Consider the following 21,285-nt stretch of genomic DNA (forward strand, 5'->3'; position numbering starts at 1 on the left):
CAAAGAGGAAACAGAGCACCTGCGCACAGTAGGACCTGCCGAGGGGCAGAGGCTGTGGGAACCTGGGAGGGAAAATGAGGGGTGCCAGGATGCACCTGGGGGCATCTGTGATCCCCAAGGGGTGTACACGGCATGCAAAGGCCCTGTGGTTGGAACCAGCGCTCAGTGGGACTACAAATGGATTCCAGGGTGGCACTCACAGAGGGGGACGTGTGGCCTGAGGCTGGGCACACAGGTCATTGGACAAGCTCAAGGCTGCTTCAGGCCCCCACCCCAGCCATCCTGGGCATGGCAGGTGGGGCAAGGTGCCCCCTGAACCCAAAGACACCATGAGGCCACTTCCAAGAGGGGAAGGTTTATTGGAGTGACGATCAAGGGTCATCAGTGCATCACTGCCCCTCCCCTCGGGGGATGGGCAGTCCAGTGTGTGGGCCCTGGCGGCTGGGGGTCAAGGGGGACCCAGAAGGGTGGCAGGCATAGCAGCAGGCAGAGGGGGAGTGAGCCACCCCAATAGGGCCCGCCCCGGCCCAGCCCCAGGGGGGACGCTCTGAGGCCCTCAGGAGTCCACTGCGGAGCTCGGAGAGTCCTGGGGTGGACAGTGCCGGTGCCGGAGAATGGACTTCTCCTCCTCCTGTGGGGACAGGTGTGCCACGCACGCGTGTGTCACAGTGCACGGGCCACGTCCCTCAGCACGCGTCAGCCATGTCACCGCCCGCGCCCATGGGAGCGCCCGGCCCCTGGCCTCACCCGCTCGGAGGCGGTGCTGGGGCTCGCGCCCTCGGGAGAGCCGCCTTCGTCCCGCGAGCATTCGGGGCCCGCCTCCTCCTCGTACTCGGTCAGGCAATCGGACTCCTCCCCTGGAAGCGGGGAGCAGGTGGAGGTGAGCCCGGGCTGCCATCTCCCGCCGTCTCCCACTGCCCCCAGCCCAGCCCACCCTCCGGGGCTGCCCTCAGCCCCCACCATCAGCACAGCCATCGGAAACGTAGCTCGTGGGGGGCTCGATCCGGGACACGATCTCGGCCAAGTCGGTGAAGCCAGAGCTGGGGAAGGCCAGCACCTGTGGGTGATGGGGGTGAGGCTCTTGGGGGGTCCAGGGGGTCCTGGGGTGTCTTGGGGGCTCAGAGCTCCCCTGGGGGGAGCTCTCTGGTCTGAAGGGCTCAGTGAAACCCAGGGAAGTCTGGGGTCACCTGGGATTTGGGGGAGACCCAGGGGGGTTGGGGGGAATCTGTTGTCAGAGTGACCCCGTCAGGGAGGTCATGGGCTTACGTCCGCACGGCGGCTCTCATTGAGGTCAGCAGACCGCCGGTCGGTGAGCATCTTTTCAATGATGTCGCTCCGGCTCCAGACCCCAAACACGGCCTTCCCGTACTGGTAGCCCACATCCTGCAGGAAACGAGGAGGCTGTGGCCACACCTGCAGCCCCCCAGATGGTCTTCTCCGCCTCATCCTCTCTGCTTAGCCCCTCTCTGTATGCCCTTTCCCTGGCCCTTCAGAAGTCTGACGCTCTGGGGGAGCTGGCATTTGAGACTAAACCTACTTCCGAGTCAGCCCTAAGTAGCACGCTCGTCCCATGTCCCCCTTCCTATGCCACTGCCAGACACAAGCAATCCATCTTCCCACATTCTTTCCCACTTAGCCCCATGCAGTGTGCCAAGTACCAAATGGCACAGGATGGTGGTGTGCAAGCTTACTGCAAGGTCTGCAAATATGGGGTACATCCATGGATATCACCACCTCCCAAGCCTGTAACAGACATCACTAATCCATCACAGCATGCTTTCCCAATGAACCCAGAAAGGGCTCAGACATTCTTACTCAGAGCTCCAGGCAGCAGCTACTGACCAATTTCTGTTGACATGAGCTATGACACATTTTTCAGGGCCAGTGGCACATGGCACATACTGCTACATTGCTCTCTCAGACTTGTGGCAGACATTACTAACTGACCACCGTTCCCATCCCACCAACGCAGAAACAGCACTAGAAATCTCTACCCAGTGCTTGAGGCAGTGTGGCTGGCACACCATAAAAAAACTTAGTTCTTATATAGCACATGCCCAGCCACATCCCCTAACCACACTCACTGCAGACATCACTAATCGATCACTGATCTACTCCCCACGGATCCCCTTTGGGAATGGAGCCTCAGAATCCTTCCCATCGTGTTCCTCCAGGCTTTCAGTAGTAAAGCTCTGCCAGCCCACCACACTGGCACCGTGTAGCTCCAAGCCGCTCACATAGATCTGGTCGAACTTCCCAAAGTCCATGGTCTTGAAGCAGTCGATGGGCGGGCGCAGGTACTCGCAGTAGGAGCTGGACTTGACGACCTCCAGCTGCCGCACGCACGACACATAGGCCAGGCGGGACTGGATCTCGGCCATGTCTGGAACCTTGATCTTGTCTGCCCAGGGGTTCAGCCGCTTCCACAGCAGCCACCAGCCCGACAGGCTGTCCCCGTAGGTGCTGAGGTCCGTCTCGTCCTGGCTCCCAACGTCAATGGCGATGACCGTCTTGGCACCCATGCTGCGGGCGATGTCCGCTGTGGGGCAGGGGGGTCAGTGGGCGGCTCCCCACCGGGCCCGGGGTGGGGGTGTTCAACCAGCTCCACCAACACCATCGTGCAAATGGGCACCCAAGAGGAAAACCATGCAAACACCGTGCAGGCCCACAAAGGGGATGCAAATCGATGCCAGTGACGTTGAGATGGGCTAAGGGGTTGGGGCTTTAGGTCTGGGGAACCAGGGCCAGAAGAATGGAGGAGATGGAGGCAGAGGGACAAAGTCGCTAGGAGGTCAGACATGGAGGTGGGACAGAGAAGTGGAAGGAGAGCGATGCAGAGAGACAGAGTTGTAAGGACACCAGGAGACAGAGAGAGGCAGGGAGACAGAGGGCGGGAACACTGACCCAGAGAGAGAGATCCAGGGGTAAAGACAGCAGGAGGCAGAGCGTCCAGGTGGAAAGAGGGACCTCGGGGCTGAGACAGGGACAGAGAGCAATGAGGAGGGACGAGGAGGTTCGGGGAGCAGGACAGAGCGGGTGATGGATGGGGTGATGGCCCAGTGAGGTGGGTGGTGTGTCTGGACGTCCATGTGCCCCACTGAGGGTCCCTGAGCGGGTATGGGGGAGCCTGGGGGAAGGGTACAGCGTCCTATAGCCAAGCTCAGACCCCAAAGACACCTGACTGTGCCTGGGGCCCTCACGAGCTTGTTTGTGCATCTGTGTGTGTCTGCACACATCCCCATTGTCTGTGTGTGTCTCCTCTCCGTGTGTTAATACACACCTCTGGGTGTGCCTACCTCTCTGTACACCCACCCACACCTGTCTGTATTCATTGCAGTCCACGTGTGCCTAGATTGTCATGTGTATACATTTCCTCGTGCGTCCAAGTGTGACTGTCCACCTGTGGGTTGTACACACCTGCTCACTCGTGTGTGCTGGTTTTAGTGCGTGTGTCTGTATGAGCACCTATGGCAGGAGTCAGCAAGCTCTTTCTGTAAAGAGCCAGAGAGAAGGTAACTTTGGCTTTGCAGGCCACATGGTCTTTGTCGCAACTACTCCACTCTGCCGTGCAAAAGCAGCCGCAGGAAATGTGTAGACGACTGGGCATGGCTGTGTGCCAATAGAACTTTATTTACAAAATCAAGCAGGGGGCCGGATTTGGCCTGCAGGGTGGAGTTTGCGAGCCCTGGCCTATGGGACCTCGAGTGCACAGGCAGCTAGGGCAGGTGTCTATTTGTGGGCATGTGCTTCTGGGCGCGTGACATTCCAAGCTGCAGAGCCACCTGCCTCTCACCTGCACGTGTCAAGTCAGTGGGTGTGAAAGAAACCATAACTTGGTCACGTCGGTGCCTCACCTGTTTGCGTGTGTACACTCAGGCACACCTGAGGGAGCTGGCGGAGTGAGTGTGGATAGACAGCTGTGGGAAGACGTGCCCTATTTCGCCAACGAACATATTGACTTGTGCATGTGTGTCTGACCATGTGCACATAAGTGAGTGAGGACCCCACCTGCCACGTGAGCATCTGCAAGAACGTGTGCATGTGAGCAGACACGTAGCTGGTGTGCATGCATAAAGATGACCCACTTTATCCTCATCTTCCCTGCCACGCATGTATGCATGTCTGTGTGTGTCCTTTTGTGTTCTAACACAGCACGCGGGTGTACTTTTCAACTGCACGCCTTCCTGTCCTTGGGCACACCCACACATCTGCCTGCACACCTGAATGTGCTTGCGTGTGCGTCCGGAGCCCTGCACAATCTGCTTGTGCATGTGTCCTCCTGTGTGCCTGTCTGCCCGTGTGCCTGCCCGTGGCCCTCCTGCCCGTGTGTGTGCCTGTCATGTGTGCGCGTGGGCAAGCGTCAGCGGGCAGCCACTTGCCTGGCAGGTTGTTGATGTAACCGCCGTCCATGAGGAGGTGCCCGTCCTTCGGGTCGCACAGCGGCGGCAGGTAGCCCGAAAGCGTCATGCTGGCGCGCACGTATCGCCACAGGGAGCCTGCCCGGCGGGACACACAGACACAGACACAGACACGCACAGACACGCTCAGACACTCTCGCAGGCCCGGCCAGCCTGGTGGGCTTGCTGACCTGGCACGTTGTTGACGTAGCACCCGTCCACCAGTAGGTGCCCGTCCTTGGGGTCACAGAGCGGGGGCAGGTAGGGGCAGTAGGAGGCACTGGCCCGGACGTAGCGCCACACGCAGCCTGCGGGGATGGCGTGAGGGCGTGAGGCGCCCAGCTAGCTTCACGGCCCCCCACCCCTAGGGACAGACATACCTGGGGCCTCCAGGGCATTAGTGGGTGGCAGTTAGTGGTCGCAATTAGGCCAGGGTGGATGGTCACTCGTGTTAACAGTGTCCCAGACGCTCAGCTGCCCTCCCTGTACCCCCTCCCCACGCGGCCACGGTGCCTGTGGTGGGGCCAGCCGGGGGCACCCACCATCTTTGTGAACACGCATGGCCGAGGCGGTGATGTCCGTGGTCACGTTAAAGTATGGCAGCCACAGGTCCTATGGGGACAGGGACCAAGGTAGGGGAGGAGGGGGGACCCCTGTGGGGAGGGGTGGGGGCAGGGCGGGCCTGGGGGGAGGGTGCACCTCAATCTGCTTGTCCTGGAAGACTCGGTGGATGCTGCGGTTGAAGGCGGACCCCGTGAACATGGAGGTGACGGGGTACGTGAGGTCCAGCACGGGTTCCAGCACTGACGTCATGCTCTAGGGGCAGGGGGACCGGCTGGGGTCAAACAGGAGTCACTTGGGGTCACCAACTGGGAGTGAGCAGAGAGCACTCAGGGACGACGACGTGGTCACCGAGGGTCAAACAGGAGTAACCCAGGGCTGCTAACGACGTGGTCACTGAGGCTCTTGACTCTTAAGCTGAGTTGAGGACTAGGGTCAGTAGCCACGAGGCCACAAGGGACCACCCAAGGTCCAGGAGGTGTCTCTATAAGGGTCCGGGGGGGGTTCACAGATTAAGTCAGGAAGGGCCAGGGGAAGCCCAGAAGCCCCTCCGGGATCAGGTTTCAGGGTGCTCCTGTGGTGGGGTGCACCCCCCAACACACACCTTGGCCCACTCCCGGGCCCGCTGCTTAGTGCGGCTGGCACTTCTCTCCTCGGCGTACAAGGCTCCGATGAAGGAGCCGATGGACGTGCCGCCCACCAGGTCCACGGGGACCCCGGCCTCCTCTAACGCCTTCAGCACTCCGATGTGTGAACAGCCTCTGCAAGGGCGAGAGACCCAGTGACCCTCGGGGGATGCCCTAGGCCCTGGCCCAGGGGCTCCCCTTCTCCCATTTCCCCCACTGGCAAGGAACGAGGTGCTAGCCCTGTTCCAAGCTTCAACGGGGATCTCCTCCAGGGGGCAAGCTCCACCCATCAGACATTGTGGCCCCGCCCCACAGGGTGTGCCCAGGGGCAAGCCCCGCCCCCAATGCCGGCCCCACCCTCACCTGGCCCCGCCCCCGCCCAGCACCAGCGCGATGGTGTTGCCTGTGAGCACCCGCGCCAGGCGGGAGAAGTCGCTGTGCCGGTCCGCACGCCTTGAGAAAACCTTCTCATAGAGCTCGTGCTGCGGGGGGTGAGGGGAGGGAGACGTGACCTATGAGGACGTGGGTGCAGGAGGCGGCATCTGGACCTCCACTGAGCCGCCCCAGCCCCGTGGGCCTCTAAGCCACGCCCCCAGTGGCCACGCCCCTGAAAATAGGGAGGGTCCCTCTCCAAGCCCCCTGCCCTCACCAGCTTGGCAGGGCTGCGGCGCGAGAAGAGGCGGCGTGGACAGCGCAGGTGCAGGTGCCCCGAGCACCAGCTGCGCATGTTGAGCCACTCCACGGTGCGCGCGGGGCCTGGGCTCTCCTCACGGTGCAGCAGGACCAGCTGCTTGAGGGCGCGTACCGCCGTGTTCTCCAGCATCTGCTCCAGCTGCGGGGGAGCGGAGGGCGGAAGTCACCAATCACCGATCATTCCCTCCCGGCCCCCCGACACCTGGCTGAGCTGGGGTCCCTGGTCGCCTAGCCTCACCGTGACGGTGCACGTGGCCCAGCGCAGGCACAGGAGGGCAGGGGAAGGGGTCCCGGGAGTGGGGTCACTGTGCATGGTCTCCGGACCTGGCCGAGAGTGGGCTCCTGGTCACCCAGGCCCACGATGAGGATGCAGTCGGCCTGCCGCAGGCAGCGCACGGTCCAAGGCGTCAGCGACGTGTCTGTCTGGTAGAGCACGATGCGGTGCGCGTCCTCCTGCTGGGCCAGCCACCCTGACAGCCGGAACTCTTGGATGCTGGGGGTGGAGCGGGGGAGCATCATCCTCAGGCTGATCAGGGTTCCCATGCTCCCCAGAGACCATGTAGCTAAACTGCTGGGGGCAAGGAGACTTAGACACCCAAGCCCCCACAGCATGTCTGTGCCCTTCAAGAGTGGATTCACCCCATCGTCTCCCCAGGGACCAGATGAGTGGGACAGACGCTCCTTGTTTCACAGCCTAGAACCCGAACCAGATCTGCAGGGATCCTAGTAACTCACCTATCCAAGGCAGAGGCCCCCAGGCGTGCCCGGATGATGTCACTGTTGAGGAGGAGTGTGGGGCCTGGGGATGGGTGAGGAAGGGGAGTTAGGAACCCAGGTCAACAGAGCTGGGGGCCTCTCCCATCTCCCAGAAGAGAATACCCCCACCCCACTCCCCACTGACCCACTCAGGCATGTCCACTCATTGGCCAACACCCCGCCCACACAGGCCTTACCCCACACAGACCAATGGCCAGTCCCAGTGACCAATGGCCTGCCCTCGCCCACGCCCCTTCCCCCGACTGACCAATGGCTTGCAGTGCATGCTGCAGCTCCAGCATGAAGGCCACCATGGGCACCTCGGCACACACGGGCAGGACTGCCACTGTTGCCAGGTTGCTGGCTGGGTTGGTGAGCTCCGAGTGGGCGGGGACGCCTAGCCCCGAGCCTGCCGAGACCCCAAGGGATGAGATTGGCTGGGCAGTCCTGTGTCTGCCTCCTCGTTCTCAGAAATCCCTGCCCCCCATCCCCCAGCTGGGGCTCAACAAAGCCACAGCCAAGGTCACAGCCTCAGTCCTGGACCCACAGCCTCACCCACTGTCCACCGTCTTGATAAGACCTAGCCACCTGACCTTCAGCTGGGGCCCTAATCTCCTCAAGGGGACCCATTACACAACAACACAACCATTCCGATTCTCCACTCTTCCCGCGTGGACCTAATCGCACCCCCACCCCAGTCTGGACTTGGTGCCTCTGTCCACTGAAGGGTCTTGAACACAAAACTAGGCAGGAATAAGTATGTTTTTGACCCATCTATTGCTTCCCAGCTTCTGCACTAATACCTTAGACCAAGCCACCAATCCCCATATCTTGCCTGGACCTCTCGCTGCCTCCTCCCCTCTGGAGGCTGCCTGTAAGTCTGAACAAGCTCAAATGTCTTTGCCCAGCTCCCAGCCTGACCTGCCCCCTGCCCCCGTTACTACCCCCCACCCCCACACTTCTTCCTTGAAGTGTTTCAAAACTACCAAGGCCTGTGTGCAGAGCCTCTGTAGTTCTCTTCAATGTCCGGCCCCATCTCATTCATCAAGTGTCAACTCACTGTCCTCAGAAAAGCTTTCTCTTCTCCATCAAGACCCTCTTTTGTGCTCTGGACAGTACACATCTGACATTGCACTCTTCCTTTGTAATTTTAGAATTACGTCTTGCCGGCCAAGCTGTACACCCCTCTCAGGACCCCGTCTGTCCTGTGTACTCTCCCACCCCGTGCCTAGCACGGTGCCTCCTAGCACTTACTAGGGGCTCTGAAACTTCCTTTCCTGCAGAACATCAACAGAGGGGCTCTGGGAGGTCCAACATCTCAATGTTTCTGCCCCCACGGCTGCCCCAGGATCGTCAAGGGTGGCCGGGGCAGCCGGATGGGAGAGAATGGGCATCTGTGTACACAGTGCGGGACTGGGGAAGAAATCCGTCCGGGAAGACCCTGGGCATGGCGGGGGCGGGCGGGGGGGGGCGGTTCTTGGCCACAGTTCCCCCGCTCACTGCCCCAGGGGATGCTGACATCAGGGCTGATGGGGCAGAAGCCCCTGGGGAGGAAGGGGCAAAGAAATTGCCCAGCTGGGCCAGGGTCGGGTCGCCATAATGTAGACCCTCAAACCCATTTTTTGGCAAACCTCGAATCTGACTCCATTCGCCAGGGAGACCAGCATGTGCCGGGTCAAGAACTACACCTCCCAGCATGCCATGGGCAAGGGAACCACACCTCCCAGCACATCGGTAACTTCAGAGGCCGCTTCCCAACATGCCATGGGCCCCAAACACCACTGTATGGACTCAATTTCCCAGCATACTCTGGTCTAGGACTCCCTTTCTCCGTATGTTCAAGATATGGACTCCATCCGTCAGCAGGCCCTGACCCCCAGAACCAAGCTCGCCGATAAGGCCTCCGCCCCTCAGCACGACTGATACCTTCCATTCCGTAAACCAGCATACGCTGGGTCTTGGGACTCCATTTCCCGGCATGCCCAGGAACCCAAACTCCCTCCCCCAGCATGCACCGGAACTCGGGTCCAGCTTCCCGCTTCAAACCCCGCCCAGAGCCGGACTCCGATTCCCAGCCTGCCCTGGGGTTAGGGCTCCCTCGCCCCACACGTCGCAGGTGTCGGACTACATCCCCCAGCATTCCCGGGGACCGGCCGGCTCTCACCTGGGAAGGGTCCTTGCAGCTGCTGCAAATTCCCCAGAATTTTCTGGCTCAGCAGGTGGATGAGGCGGGTCACCACCTGCGGGGTCGGAGGCCGGCGGTCCAGTGAGACTGGAGGGGCAACTGTGTGAGTCCCACCCTTCCCTCCTCTACCGGGGCGCCTGGGTCCCCGTTACCTGAGCCCCACCCCCGAGAGCCCCACCCTCGCTCGGGGGCTCCACCCCCACCCTGACCCCGCCCCCATCAAGAGAGCAGCCCACGTCCCGTCGGCGCACCTGCGGGTACCGACGTTTGATGTGGCCCAAGGTGCCCTCGGGGAGTTTGGCCAGCTCCGTGTCGCGCACTGCGTGCACCGTCGTGGCACGCGGCTGCCGTGTCAGCGCCTCCACCTGGGGAACCGTGTGCATGACCCGGGCTGCGGGGGGCCGGCAGGCCTGAGACAGGTAAGGGGGAGGCCGACCGCGGGCGCAGAGAGGAGGCGGTACCGCCCCATCCAGAGAGTCCCCGAGATGGGGCTGAGGGCACCAAACCTCGCTACCCATTGGGGCTGCCAGGAGAGGGAGAGGACAGGCATGCGCGCCGGGCGGGGGACCCTCTTCTGATGGAGAGAGATCCGGGGACGGAGTCAGATCAGATTCACCCCACGGAGAGGAGCGGGAAAAAGGGACTGGGAGAGGTCAGAGGTCGTGGGTCTCGTTCACCGCCCCAGCAGGTTACCCGAGATGACTTGCGTGCTGGGAGGAGAGGGAGTCTGGCCTGGGAGAGGTCAGAGGTCGGTGGGTGGGGCCGCGCTCACCACGCCGATGAGGTCCCCGCGGCCGTACTCGCCCACCAGCTCCTTCTTGCCGCTGCCGCGCTGGATGACGCTGCGCAGCCGCCCGTTGAGCACGATGTAGGTGCAGTCGGAGCGGTCGCCCTGCCTGCGGTGGATGGGGGGTCAGGCTCGGGGCGGTCGTAGGCAGAGCCGGGGCGGTGAGGTGGGGGCGGGGGCTGCACCTGTAGAGCGCGCGTCCCGCCTCCACCGACGTCCAGTCGATGGCGAAGTCCATCTGGCGCACGAAGGGCGACATCCTCGCGGCCACCGTGTGCGCGGCGCTCAGCACCACGCTGGGCTGTGCGCGCATGATCCTGTAGCGGAGGGCGGGGGTGCATGGGCCGGGGGCGCCTGCAACAGCCCTTAGGGAGCAGAGAGGGCGGGTGGCGCCCTGGAGGTGCGACAGCGAGGGCTCAAAGCTGCGCTGGAAAGGCAGTGGCGTCCAGAGGCACGGCCTCTCCCAAGGCAGAATGGAGTTGGTCGGGGCCCTGCGAGCGCCACTCCCCCCCTAAGATGGGGCCCAGCCGTACTCGTAGAAATCAGACTTGGAGATCCGAAGGAAGGTGCAGTCGCGCTGGGCCCGCAGCGTGAAGATGAGGGGCTCGCCCGTGAGCACCGCCAGCTGCCCCACCAGCTCCCCGGGCTGGGCCACGAACAGGCACACGTCCTCAGCCTTGTCGATCATGCGCTGGTAAACGTGCAGGCAGCCCCAGAGCACGAAGTGCAGGCTGACGTCCTGTGGAGGGGTAGGAGCCAGGAGATGGACACAGGGGCAACCCTCCCACCTCCACCTCACATCTAGGCACTCTACTGGAAGGGCTGAGGAAGAAGTTAGGAGGGAGTGAAGGCTTTGGATAGCTCTTAGCTGAGCAGCATATGTACCTATACTTCTATTCAGCACTCAGGGCAGCCATTGCTAATGGATCACCAAACTCAGCCCAGGTTAAGGCCCATGAATTAACACAGCCAGCAAGAGGCTGCAAGGACTGGTTATACAGCACCCTGGCTGAGCTTAGATCCTCTTTGCCTCTGCTGGGTAACTGGATACCCACGTGGAAAAGAGTAACGTTGGGTCCTCACCTTATACCATATCAAAATGGATCAAAGACACGAATGTACAAACTAAAACTATGGGGCCGGCCCCACGGCCGAGTGGTTAAGTTCATGCACTCCACTTTGGTGGCCCAGGGTTTGCTGGTTTGGATCCTGAGCACAGACCTACACACCGCTCATCAAGCCATGCTGTGGTGGCGTCCCACATGGAAGAACTAGAATGACCTACAGCTAGGATATACAGCTATGTACTGGGGCTTTGGGGAGAAGAAAAAAAAAAGGAAGATTGGCAACAGATGCTAGCTCAGGGCCGATCTTCCTCACCAAAAAAAAAGAAAAGAACTAAAACTATAAAACTCTTAGAAGAAGATGTAGGGGTCAACCTTCGTGACCTTGAATTTGGCAATGGATTCTTGGCTATGACACCAAAAGCCCAAGCAACAAAATAAAAAATAAATTGGACTTCATCAAAATTGAAAACTTTTGGGCTTCAAAAAACAAACAAAAAGAGTGACTGGGCAGGCCACAGGCTGGGAGAAAATATTTGCAAAATAGATATCTGCTGAGGGTCTTGAATCCAGGACAGATAAAGAACTCTTATAGGAGCTGGCAGGGTTGCATAGTGGTTAAATTCATGGGCTCCTCTTTAGCAGCCCAGGGTTCGCTGGTTCGGATCCTGGGCACAGGACCTACCCACCGCTCAAGCCATGCTGAGGTGGCGTCCCATATAGAAGAATTAGAAGGACGTACAACTAGGATATACAACGATGTACTGGGGCTTGGGAGACAAAAAAAATAAATAAATAAGAGGAAGATGGGCAACAGATGTTAGCTCAGGGCCACTCTTCCTCACCAAAAAAAAAAAAAAAACCTCTTACAATTCAATAATAAAAAGACAAGCCAATTTAAAAATGGGCAAAGGCTCTGAATAAACGCTTCTCCAAAGACAACAAATAAATGGCCAATAAGCACATGAAAAGATGCTCAAAACCATGAGTCACTAGGGAAATGCAAATCAAAACCACAATGAGATACCACTTCACACCCACTAGGTCGACTATGAGCAAAAAGTGTGAGGCTGTGAAGCAATTAGAATCCTCATACACTGCTGGTGGGAAGATAAAATGGTGCAGACGCCATGGAAAAGTCAGGCAAAAAATTTAAAACGGTCCTCAAAGAGTTAAAAACGGAGTTGCCATAGGACCAGCAATTGGACTCCTAGATAGCTGCGTCCACACCGACATTTGTCCCCGGCTGTTCACAGCGGCATCCTGCGTCAGAGCCAAAAGGTGGAAATAAGCCAGCTGTCCGTGAGCGGATGAATGGAGACACAAACCGGTCCATCCGCACACTGGAATATTCATGAGGGAGCGAGGCCCTGACACAGCCGCGCCATGGACGGACCTTGCCGACCGGGTGCTCAGTGAGAGAAGCAGACAGAAGGCCACAGAGTGTGTGATTCCATTGAAGGAAATGTCCAGAACGGGCAAATCTACAGAAACCCACGACTAGGAGTTGCTTAGGGCGGGGGTGGGTGAGGAGGAAGGAGACAGACAGCGAAAGGTGTGGGGTTTCTTTTCAAGGTGACGAAACTGTTCTGAAATTGATAGCGGCGGGTGGCTGCGCAACTTGCTGAATTCTACTCTTTCAATGGGTGGACTGCATACTATGTGGATTACAGCTCAATAAAACTATCACCAAAAAAACCCCCAAAAAACCGCTTTGCTCCCGTTCCCTTGTTTGACTCCGTCCCTGTTGACTTCCTTTTGTTTCCTAGAGAGCAGCGTTTCTGCCCACCACAGGACGTTTGCACAAGCACAGACGATTTTGCAAGAGTCTGCGTAATCCTTTGAGTGGAGTGTCTGTCAGAACTGTGGGCTTCCCAAGGGCAGGGGGACCCCGCTGGTGTTTCTAGCCTCTGCAGCGGGCAGCACAGGGCCTGGGAAATAGCAAACACTCACTGAGCAGGTGGCCCTCTCCTCTCTGGTTAGCTGCCCAGCCAGAGGCCTCCCTGTTCCACAAACTGCCCAGAGACAAAGACCCCTTCCTCATCCACCACACAAACCTGCCTGGCACCTCACAAAGCCCCAGTGAGTGCCAGAACACTGCAGGGACCCCTGGGAGGGCCACAGCCCCAGGAGACACACCCACACACACATGCTGGAACCTTCTAAGGCAGAATTTCCAGGCTGTGTTTGGGATAGCAATGGGAGTTACTAATATTAGGCTGCCATTTGTCATCAGATTGGGAAACATGTTTCTTCCCTGCAGGACTTCTCAGAGCCTTAAATATGCTAATGATGTTCACTGGGAGCTTCGAGGAAGGGGAGAAAACAGCCAGGATCTCCCAAACGTATTTGACCCCAGCTTCCTTGTTTGTGACACGGGTCTTCCATGAAACACGCTTTGGGGGATATCGGTGTAAAGTGGGGTTTCTCAGCCTTGACACTACTGACATGTTGGCCTGGATAATTCTGTCATGGGGGCTGTCCTGTGCATTCTTGCATCTCCGGCCTCTACCCACTAGATGCCAGGAGCACCCTGCCAGCTCAATAGAAAATGTCTCGACATTGCCAAATGTCCCCTGGGGGGCAAAGCTGTCCCCAGTGGGAGACCACTGGGGTCAAGTTTCGGAAGGAGGCAGAGCAGAGTAATGTCCCTAACAAGGTCCTGGAGATGCCGAGAGGCCTCTGTGGAGCGGGGACCGTTAGCAGGCTGCGGCTGGGTTGGGACCAACAGTCTCCCAGATAAGCGGGGCCCAGGCCCTCCCACCCCCCCGGAGCCACAGAGCACCCACACTTCCTCATCCCGTCCCCAAGTACCCAGCTTCCTCTGCAGAAGGGACCCCGCCCCTGCAATGGTGGTACCAGCTGAGTCACCTGACCAAGCGACATGGCCAGATCCCAGCCAGCTCATAGGTGGGCCGACCCCCACCCTGCTCCCCGGGCCCAGGGCCTGTCACCCTTGCAGACCTTAGCGAGCTCAGGCCTGACCAGTTCCTCTTTAAGCCTCACCACGAGCCTAGCAGGTTTGACTCTTATTACCCAATTTCCCAGATGAGGAAGCGAAGAACTTTCTAGATGATGCGCCCAACGTCACACGGGCAGTCTGGGCAGAGTCGGGATCTCAAGTCCGGCCCCCTCCCTCCAGAACCCTCCTACCCTGGGCTTCCTGACTGGCGCCAGAGGTTGGAAAGCACAGACTGAGAGGTCTACATGGAGGATCAGAGGTCAGAGAGAGAGGTCAGGGGTCAGGCTCACCTGGTCCCCCTGGCGGGCAATGATGGTGCCGGCTTTGGCATGATGCAGCAAGACTCGGCTGTTCAGGAGGGAGGGGTCCTGGCGAGGGAGGGGGGTTGAGTGGCCCAGCCAGGCCTCCCCGCCCCCGACCTGTCCCCCAGCCTCTCTGGCCGCCCGCCCACCTCGATCCGCATCAGCTTGGCCAGCTCCCGCTTCGCCGCCTCAAAGATGCTGGTGGTCTGGCGGCCCTGGTAGGGCCCGAAGGGGCAGCCCCCCGTGGCCGACTCATCTTCACAGTAGCTGTATTCACAGGCGCCAGCCGGCTGTTCCCGGGGCTCCTGGGTGGGGGTCTGCGTGGGGCAGGGCCTGTGACCTCCTTGCTCCCACCCACCTCCTCCCCAGGGGACTCCACCCCTGGCCAGGCCAGATCCAGCCCCGGGTCCTGGGAGAGGGTTAGCGATGGCTAAGGGAGACACAGGGCCTTACCCGAGCGGGGGCTGCCTGGGGCCCCCCTGAGGCCTCTTCCTGCAGAGACACGGAGATCCGGCCACGCTCATAGGCCATGTCGAAGTCCGAGCGGGGGCCGCCCTGCAAGCCTGCGGTGGGCAGGCGGCAATAAACGCAATAAGAATGAAGGACCCCAGCTGCGGTCTCAGCAATCGCTACCTATACGGCAGATACCACATCTGTGCAGACATTGCTAATCAATCACTGCACTCTCCCTCAGAATCCTTCCCAGCAAAGTCAGGAAGACACCATTGCGATCAGAACCCACAAAATAGTCACGAGAAAGGGCTCCCAGGGTTCCCTTTTCACAGATAAGAAAAACCCAGGCGGGCAGGCCTGCATTCAAACCCAGAACCTTGACGGCCCCAAACCTGAGATGTCCACTGGCATGGAGATGCAGCGACTCAGCGGGGGGGCCAAGGGGGGTTCCAAGGAGGTGGGCTTCACTAGGTCCCCTGGAGAAGACACAGGTTCAGGCTCCTGCTCCCCAGAGCCAGCAGGTCTAGAGCTGGGGGTAGGGGGTGGGGAGCTGAGCGGGGCCTGGGGAGGGGTCAGCTCAGATCCCTGGGAACTGGGGGACTGGGAAAAGCAATTCCAGTGGGTCCACGGGGCAGAGGCCAGGGGTCCCAACAGGAGTCGAACCCGGGTCAAGGGCTTCCCAGGGGAATGGAACTGAGACAGCAAATGGGGGCAAGAGGCTGGGCTTCCTGTGAGAGGGGGCTGGGCCAGCCTCAGGTCCCTAGGGGCCCAGGCAGGGTCCTCTTGGGTACCTGCAGGTCCAGGCAGTGGGGCCCCAGTGGGGTCAGGTGGCCGGCCAGGGGTCTCCCTCGGCTCCTCGGATGCTGAGGTATTGACCACCCGCTTGGAGCCCCGCACGGGGCTGGTGCGGGCTGGGAGGCCCGGGCTGGGGAAGAGGCGCAGGGGCTGGATCTCCTGGGGGCAGAGAGTACCCTTGTGGCACGTCCTGGGAGGCACGCGCCACACCCCCCTCCAGCTTTTGCTGCTTCCACGCAACTTACATGGCTGAAGAGCTCATTGGTCAGACCCAGGTAGTTGTGTAGGGCCAGGAAGGTGACCCGCTGCAGCCTCACCATGATGATCTGCAGGGGCGTGGTCGGGAGGGGGCGTGGTCAGCAGAGGGGCGGGGCCAGGGGCAAGGAGTGAGGAGCCGACCCTCCCCAACCGGAGCGAGTTGGGACCAAGCATTAAGTGGGGATGGGGAGAAGATGGGGCGGAGTGAAGGTCAAGGTCAAGAGCAGTAAGGGGCTGGGAAGGAGCAGAGGGGCAGCCAGGGAGAAACCCACAATCAGGCGGCAGAAGCCTGGGAGATGGGGCACAGAAAGCTAGAAGGAGGAGTCAGGGGGTTCCCGAGGTCTGGCTGCTCAGGGCCCAGAAGCAAAGCTCGAGCGCCTGCTGGCTGCTGGGTCCCAGCTCACAGGTGCCTGTGATGGCCCAGGCGGTGGGGGGAGGCCGAGGGCCCGCTGACCTGCACCACCCGCACCAGGCTCTCCGGATACTTGGTGAAGACATCGGAGAAAGCCTCCACCGGCAGCCGCAGTACCGTGGAGTCCCGGGCAGCCCGGGCGGACACCGTGCGCTGGGGGTGTTGGTGACCCTGGGGGTGTGGGGGGCATGAGGGGAATCAAGGTCAGGGGCTGGGAGCCCCCGCGTTGCTCCCCAAACTCTTCCCAACGCCAGTGCCCTGGGTGCGTCCTCCTCTCCAGCCTCCCCACCTCCACCTGCATCCTGGTCACTCACCGTGATGACATCCAGGATGCTCAGAAGGCTGTTGACGCTGTCCCCGGGGACCACTTCCTTCACCACACACTCCTTCCCGTCCTGAGAAATGGGGAGGGGGGCGGGGGCTGCTGACCAGGACCGCCCCCACCCTGCCAACCGGCATTCCGCCCCCTGACCATGCCACTGGCCCTCGCCCTCACCCACCCCACTGCTCACTGATGCCCAGATCCCTGACCCCACCGAACCTTCTGACCAGCACCCATTTCCTGGCCATCACTGTCACTGCTGACCGTGTACACCACCCCAGATGCCCTGGGCCCTCTGTGCCCAACTCCTGCACGTGCATCTCAGAAGACCACCAACTCTACTGCCCAACCACTGCCCACGCTGCAGTGTCCCCAAGGGTGGGCCACTCACAGGCCCAGGCAGACAGAGCTCCAGCAGCCCGTCCTGCACCACGTAGATGCTGGCATCCGGTTGGCCCGGCCGGAAGACATAGTCCCCCTGGCTGAGCCTCTGGAAGACCATGTGGCGGCAGAGCTCCAGGAAGAGTGGCTTCTCGAAGTGGCCCAGCACCCTGTGGCACGGCGGAGGGGAAAGGAGGGCGGCAGGCGGTCAGGTCGGCCCCCAGCTCTGCAGCCCCCCACCTGCACCCTGACACTGACCGGACGTTCTTGAGCATATAGAGCACCTCGGAGGGCAGGTGGGAGTTGGCCAGGTCGCCCTCCGTCAGGTCGGCCTCAAGCACCGCAGGTGGGGGCTCCTTCCGCTGGAGCGTTGGCGCCTCTTTCTGGATGCGCAGGATCCTGGTGGGAGGAGAGGGGCGCAGGGGAGGCAGGGAGAAGTCTCAGGCAGACGGGAGACCCCCCCATAGCCCTTCCCCCGGGGCACAGAGCAGGGTCAGCAAACTCTGGCCCACTTGCCAAATCAGGCCCGCCATCTGTTTCTGTAAATAAAGTTTTATTGGCACACGGCCGTGTTCATTCATTGATGTATTGTCGGTGACTGCCTGAATGTTACAACGGCAGAGTGGAGTAGCTGCAGCAGAGTTGTATGTGGCCTGACAAGCCTAAGATGTTTCCTCTCTGGCCCTATACAGAAAAAATTTGCTGATCCTGATGTAAAACCCTGTGATGGTCCCTCCACTAATCTGAGGCCCCTGAGATGGACCCTTTAGTTAGGCAGACCCCGACACACCTTCCAAGATATGAGCAGACGCCAGAAAAAGCACATCTGTTCATCATGGGATCCCTGAAATAGCCCTTCCAGTAGTCACAAACTAGACTCCTGAGATAGCCCTTCCTCCCAGGTCTCAGTGAACCCTAAGATAGCCCCTTTGATGGTCACAGAGACTCCTGAGATAGCCCTCATTACATGTGGAGAATCCAGATATAGTCGCTGTGCTCATCATGGACCTGGAGAGCCCTTCCCCACAAGTCACAGTTACTACTGAGATAGCTCCTTCATCGGCCACAAGATCCCTGAGATAGACCCTCTAGGACGAGCAGACCCCTGAGTTAAACTAGCCCTTCCCCAGGTCACAGAGGGCTGAGATAGCCCTCTGATGGTCAGGAAGACATAAAGAGGCTCCTCAAGGCTGTGCAGACACTGAGGCAGCCCCCATGACGTAGGAGACATGAGATATAAACCCTTAACTGATCATGGGAAATCTAGAGATAGCCATTCAACTCAAGTCATAGGCAGCTGTGTTGATCGTGGACAGTCCTGGGAAGTCCCCTTTGTGCGAAGACACCCGTGAGACAGACCTTCAAGTCGACCCCGGATGTCAGGAGACCCCGGGCCAGCTCCCAACTTAGAGATCTCTGGGAGAGCCTTTCTCAGAGGCCCTGAGGTAGCCCTTTGCTGATGACAGAGACCCCTGAGATGTTCTTCCTATGTTTCTAGTACAAGAAAATTCTTGAAATAACCCCTGAGGAACAGAAACTCCTAGAATAGCTCCTTAGTGTGGAAAAACCCCCAAGGAGGTGACATAGAGAGATGCTTTCTGATGTAGAGAGATTGCTGAGATAACCCCTAAGGAACAGACGCTAGAGATAGCCCCTCCAGCAGGTCACAGAAACACCTGAGATAACCCCACTGAGGCACCTCTGGGGTGGGGAGACCCGCGAAACAGCCTATAAGGAAACCCCAGATGTAGACCCCTGCATACAGGACAAGGTGTCTGAGATCCCGACTGGAAAGCGAACAGCTCATAGATACCCCGAGGTGGGGAACATCACTGAGACAGCCCTCAGGGGATGGGGACCCCAGAGGCAGCCCGTCTGGTGTGCGAGAGCTCAGAGATAGCCCCTCTGACGTGGGAAGACTCCCACAACAGTTCGTGGGGTTCAAAGAACCCTGAGATACCCCTTCGCTGTGGGATGGTCACTCAAAAGGCCCCTGAGATAGCCCCCAGCGCCGGGTAGACCGAGCACAGCCTTACTTCTTGGCAATGTTGAGCATCTTAAGTTTCTTCTTCATGCGTGGCCGGGAAGTGGTGGAGACGGAGGTGTCCACCAGGGAAGAAGTGGATTGTGATACCTGGGAGGATTAAGGGGTGGGGGGAATGGGTCAATCGCCAGTTTAGACCCTAGCGAAGAGGCAGGCAGACCCAGAGGTCCTTATCGGGAAGGGAAACTAGGGGCCTCCGTGCGGTCAGCCCCGGGGCCCCAGGGGGTCCTAGACTCACCTTCCGCATAATCTTCCGGCCATAGAAAAGCACTTTGTCCCTCTTCCGGAATCGATACCGCGGGCCATCCGGGGCTGGGGTTTCTGGGGACAAAGCGGGGAGAGGGGCACTATGAGCTCTACGCAGACCCCACGCGGCCGGGAATGGGGATGCTGCGCGCAGACTCCAGCAAGTCCCATCTCTACCGCCTCAGGGCCCCGGGCATTTCAGCTCCCCCACCCCGCAGACTTCCTGGAGGGGCCCTCCGGGTCCTCACTCGGCACTCGAAGCCTCCGCACCAGCAGGAGGATGAGCACGGCCGTGACCAGCACCGCGAGTCCGGCCCCGATCATCACGCCCAGCACCTGCGGGACGAACGGCACTGGCTGCGCATCGCATGCCCGCCCCACCGAGTCCTCCCCGGGGGCCGGGACGCCCTGAACCCCATTCTGCCCCGCCCCCGCGGAGGTCACGGTTGGCCCGGGGCTCGGCGTCCCCATCTGCAGAATGGCTCAGCGCGGCTCCCTCCCCGAGGGCACCACTCTTCCCAGCGGTTTGGCGGCGCGGGGCACGCCGGGAAACGTAGTTCCTCCCGAACAGGCGCAGCCTGGTCTCGCGGCCGCGATGATGCGCGCTGAGCACGTCGGGAGTTGTAGTCTCCGCGGCGCTGCACAACCTCCCCAGCCCCTTACCATCCCTGTTTGCAGCGGGGCCTCCATCAGTTCTTCCTGGCTGGACCGCCCGTCTGGTAGACCGGAGTCCTGGGGAATAAGAAGCAGGAGGAAGCCGTGCGAGTCTTCACTCTGGGCCCGCCCCTCCCCGGCCGCAAGCCCTACAACCCTGCGTACCCGTCGCCTGAGCGGTTTCTCTGCTGGCCAGGGGACCGCTAGAGGGGCTCAGCGGAGCAGAGGGGTGGGGCACTTGACTTCCCGGCCCCGCTGGGACCCCACCCTGGGGCAGAAAGGCAGCTGGCCGAGCATCCACTGTCAGCAGCCAGCGCACAGGTCCCCGAAGGGCACGGCTTCCTCCCGCAAGAGGCCCCCTTCCCGGCCTCTGCCCCGCGGGATTGATCAATCCTGACCCACCGACCCCTTAGGCCTCACCCTCGTACCCGCTGCGAAAACTGGACGCTCCACCCTTGGAAAACTGGGACCCACAAGGCATGGGGCCCGGAGGCGCCTGATTCTCGGTCCAAGCCTGCCCCCGGGGAGATCCGGGGCTGGGTCGCGCGGGAGTGCTGGCGGGAGCTCCCCCACAAGGGTTCCTGGGGTGATGCTGAGGTCTCGGAAGGGTCCTGGGACGCTCAGAGTGGGGTGGGCTCGCAAGATGTTCTTGGTTGATGCTGGAGATTTACTGTCACGTATTAGTTGTTACGGGGCCCCTGACGGTGCGGAGCAGGACAGAGAACGATGCCGGCGCCATTGCTGGGAGATGTAACCATGGACACTGGAATTCCTGGGGGTCACTGGAAGTTACTGAGAGATTCTGAGGAATACAGGACTAGACTACTGCTGGGAAAACCAGAAGCTGGGTGGGCCCGTCCCTGGGGTCGTTCGAGCACGAGAGCGGGTCTAGGGAGGGCACCGGGCTCCCTGGAAGATACTGAGGAATGCTGAAATATGATTGGGACTTTTCTGGGAGGCCGAGGATGTTTCTGGTGCCACTAGAGTATTAATGGAAATTTGGAGGAGTCACTGGGCCCTTGAGACATTATCTGGAAAATTCACGGAGAGCTAGTCCCCTTCCACCCTAGGGCGCACCAGGCTACCTGCGCAGAAACACCTGCCGGGAACTGGGAGGAATGGGAGCATCACCAGGTCGGGGGCTACCGGGAATCAGGGGAGGACAGATCTTGGGAAAGCTGAGGGCTCGCTAACGACCCCAGAAGGGATGCCCCTGAGGGGGCGAAGGAAACCCGGACTCACCCAGGGGCCACAGCCAGGGTCCACTCTGCGCCAACACGGGAGCGTTCCGCCCAGCGCCGCAGGCGCGGCCCCTTTAAATTATTCGCCGCAGCCCCGCCCCCGCCATGTTTGGAAGGTCGCGAGGGGCCGGCCACGCTGAGTGTGG

At 60.3% G+C, this 21,285-nt stretch overlaps 1 protein-coding gene across 5 annotated transcripts; it reads right to left on the reverse strand.

The window, feature by feature from the left end:
• Positions 1-339: 339 nt before the first annotated feature.
• On the reverse strand, positions 340-21,284 carry PNPLA6 (patatin like phospholipase domain containing 6). 5 transcript variants are annotated; one of them, XM_046637673.1, is made up of 35 exons: positions 21,141-21,284; positions 20,327-20,670; positions 19,908-19,976; positions 19,493-19,580; positions 19,237-19,319; positions 18,991-19,088; positions 17,213-17,353; positions 16,965-17,124; positions 16,566-16,646; positions 16,294-16,422; positions 15,827-15,907; positions 15,578-15,740; positions 15,179-15,262; positions 14,787-14,896; positions 14,483-14,650; positions 14,322-14,399; positions 10,539-10,744; positions 10,191-10,322; positions 9,991-10,114; positions 9,470-9,583; positions 9,198-9,273; positions 7,302-7,442; positions 7,013-7,076; positions 6,602-6,770; positions 6,234-6,416; positions 5,948-6,066; positions 5,563-5,719; positions 5,097-5,213; positions 4,940-5,009; positions 4,380-4,496; positions 2,238-2,539; positions 1,267-1,383; positions 961-1,057; positions 748-857; positions 340-631 (listed from the first exon to the last, which is right to left on the reverse strand). In XM_046637673.1, exons 3-35 carry the CDS (start codon positions 19,932-19,934, stop codon positions 557-559), a joined length of 3,981 nt encoding a protein of 1,326 aa, XP_046493629.1. In that variant the 5' UTR covers positions 19,935-19,976; positions 20,327-20,670; positions 21,141-21,284; the 3' UTR covers positions 340-556. The 5 variants fall into 5 exon arrangements, 4 of the variants coding, with proteins under 4 accessions (XP_046493629.1, XP_046493627.1, XP_046493628.1 ...); XM_046637671.1 differs by lacking the exons at positions 19,908-19,976; positions 20,327-20,670; positions 21,141-21,284 and having other exon boundaries at positions 19,493-19,888; XM_046637672.1 differs by lacking the exons at positions 4,380-4,496; positions 19,908-19,976; positions 20,327-20,670; positions 21,141-21,284 and adding an exon at positions 4,589-4,705 and having other exon boundaries at positions 19,493-19,888.
• Between the last annotated feature and the right edge of the window lies 1 nt (position 21,285).

Source organism: Equus quagga, chromosome 14 (genome assembly GCF_021613505.1).
Source record: "Equus quagga isolate Etosha38 chromosome 14, UCLA_HA_Equagga_1.0, whole genome shotgun sequence".
Classification (NCBI taxonomy): Eukaryota; Metazoa; Chordata; class Mammalia; order Perissodactyla; family Equidae; genus Equus; species Equus quagga.